The 2529-nt window shown below is 41.2% G+C and overlaps 1 protein-coding gene across 1 annotated transcript in view; it reads right to left on the reverse strand.

Annotated features, from left to right (window-relative positions):
* Window positions 1–2529, reverse strand: part of KMT2E (lysine (K)-specific methyltransferase 2E) — a gene marked incomplete at its 3' end in the record, with an annotated part of 56648 nt that overhangs the window by 8654 nt on the left and 45465 nt on the right. Inside the window, exons 18-21 of the mRNA XM_008938039.1 lie at window positions 2030–2284; window positions 1709–1853; window positions 659–912; window positions 455–511 (exon numbers count right to left, since the gene is read on the reverse strand). Coding sequence (XP_008936287.1) covers window positions 455–511; window positions 659–912; window positions 1709–1853; window positions 2030–2284 — 711 coding nt within the window. The remainder of the gene's footprint in view (window positions 1–454; window positions 512–658; window positions 913–1708; window positions 1854–2029; window positions 2285–2529) is intronic.

The raw sequence follows: 2529 nt of genomic DNA on the forward strand, positions 1-2529 counted from the left end.
CTGCCGCTGCAGAACGCCAGCTACGCAAACTGCGCAGCCACTGCTGCTACCGTCCCAACGATGCCCCCAGCGGGCGGCGGCCTGGCGGTGCCCAGCCCAGCCCCTGCTCCCCCCAGCACAACTGAGGGACGCCAGTGACACGGAGTACACGGAAATTTAAACCCAGAGACAGGCCTTTTTTTTTTTTTTTTTTTCCTTTGAATTGCAGTAGTTACTCCTCTCCATGACAGCCATTGGGATTTTTAAGTGGTACGGAAAAAGAGGAGAGATGAAGCAGTTTAAAGTAGAAAATGACACAGAGAAGTGGGAATACACAGTAGTAAGCAAATAAAAACTGTAGGGAAGTTCCCCTTTATGTTCCAGGAAACCCACGATGCCCGGTGAAAAGCATTAATGAAGGGCAGTGCAGCCCCATGAGTGAAATCAAGACACCATTTCTGGCAAATGCCCTTACCTCTTGACTGTAAGCTCGCCGTTTGACTTCGGGAGAACTGTCAGGTGAGGAAATATTCTAAATAAATAAGAACAAATTGCAGGTCAATTTCTTTTTTAGCCTGGAGAAATGCAGCACATCCCCTTGTAAATCAGTGTTTGTACCCCTGCTACACAACATCCAAACACATTCTCTGAACACGCTGAAGTTCTTGAGGAATCTCACCTCAAAGTGCATGGTATTTCCATGTACACACGGAGTTACAGGAGTAACTGGTGAATAGATGGGTTTGTAACCATTTCTACAAGCTTCATCTTCTGCTTTTACCCTAGGCGGAGTAGCGAACAAGGAAGGCTCGGAGGCAGTGCCGTCAGCGTGAGTTGGTGTGGCATATGGAGAGGGAGTAGGTGTGGAGGTTTCTGAGAACGCAGACTCCAGCAGCTGATACAGTCTTCGTTTTTTTAGTGGTGTGGTTAAATCTGAGTGGGAAAATTAGAAAAAAGCTAGAAGAGATCTAGACATAATAATCACAGTTAAGTACTTTCTGTAATGAAATTATGAACTCCATACTAACAAAAAGATAACACAGTAAGATTACAAAAAAACCCACCCCAACTATTCAGGGTAGGCTCCCTGAAAGATGAACTCTTCACAGCCTACAGAATACCTGAAAAATAAACTCTTCAGAGCCTACAGACATAAGTAACCAAAATCTGCATGCTAGTACGATGGGGAGAGCTTTCTATGTTTCCAGAAAAGGCAAAGCCAACTTCCATGCATATTTAAGACTGTTCAGCTGAGAAGTGGAAATTCAAAGTTCAGGACTTCATACAGGAATCATCTGATACACTCCGTATCCTTATGGAAGGATTTAGCTTTTTGCATGTTCCCATTTTGTACTATGCCTACAAGATGACCACTTTTCCCCTGTGTGCAACAAACCCATTGCATTAAAAAGTAATTCTGAATATACAGAACAGCATGGAAAACTTATTTATAATCTAACCTCTCAATACTTGTAGTCAAAACCATTAGTCTTTTGTTGACTGTAAACACAATGAGATGTGGTGGTTACTTATCTAGTATCAATTATACATTAAAGTGGGCAACAAAATCCCAACCATGACAAAATTAAGTGTTTCTCTCACAGAAAGAATCAAGAAACAGTGCAAATCTCCCTGGAATTTTCATTAACTCATCACTTTAAAGGACACAGTCCTCCACACTGAACTACTCTGACACAGCTCTTATGCTCCGTGTTAGTAAAAGCTTCACCTGTTAAGGAACAGCCGTCATTCAGTAATAAAGGGCTTTTATTTTCACCATTGATGGCTGGACTTCTCGATCTCTCTTGAGATGGTGAATTAAATCTATCAATCATTGTTGTATTTTCTTCTTCCAAAGCCTGCTTCAACCAGCGCTGTAATAGAACAAGTTCAAATCACTGACTTAACAGTTTAATGTTAAATATTTCAAAACTCGTTACACATGACAGATTTATCCACCAGCTTTTTTCTGCCCACATTCACGCTAGCAAATGAAGACTTCTTTTTACTTAATAAGAGATGGGGAACCATAACAAATGAGAAGTATTACCTTCTTACAAGAGCCAATAATGTTTTCCACAGGTTCTTTTTTCCTCCTCTTTTCTGAAAGAAATGGTGAAGTAAAACGAATATAGTGCTTTGGAGTTGAATATACGTGTGGACTGTAAGTGAGACCTGGTAACGAATTCAGTTGAGTAGCCAGAACTTCAGGGTCGGTAGTTATGCGCAGAGGCCTTTCTGACAGACTGTCTGTAGGCTTCCCAGTTTTATCACTCTTTTCACTTAACCATTCACTGACCAAGTGCTAAACAGAGAGAGAGAGAAAATTAGTCTTTTTTTATCAGTGGCTTTTAGAAAGTTTTTAGCCTAGCTATTCCCCTAGGTAACTGTTACACAAACCAGAAAACAGATTGTTTCCAGGCTGCAAGTTTAAGAATACACAGAGGAAGAATGAGGACAGTTCTAGTGAAATAATGGGGACAGCAGAAGGAATCCATATAGATTTGCTCTTCATACCAAAGTTTGGGTTTGTTTTTTTTTGGGGGGGGG

Source organism: Merops nubicus, unplaced genomic scaffold (assembly GCF_000691845.1).
Source record: "Merops nubicus isolate BGI_N331 unplaced genomic scaffold, ASM69184v1 scaffold34243, whole genome shotgun sequence".
In the NCBI taxonomy this organism is placed as follows: domain Eukaryota; kingdom Metazoa; phylum Chordata; class Aves; order Coraciiformes; family Meropidae; genus Merops; species Merops nubicus.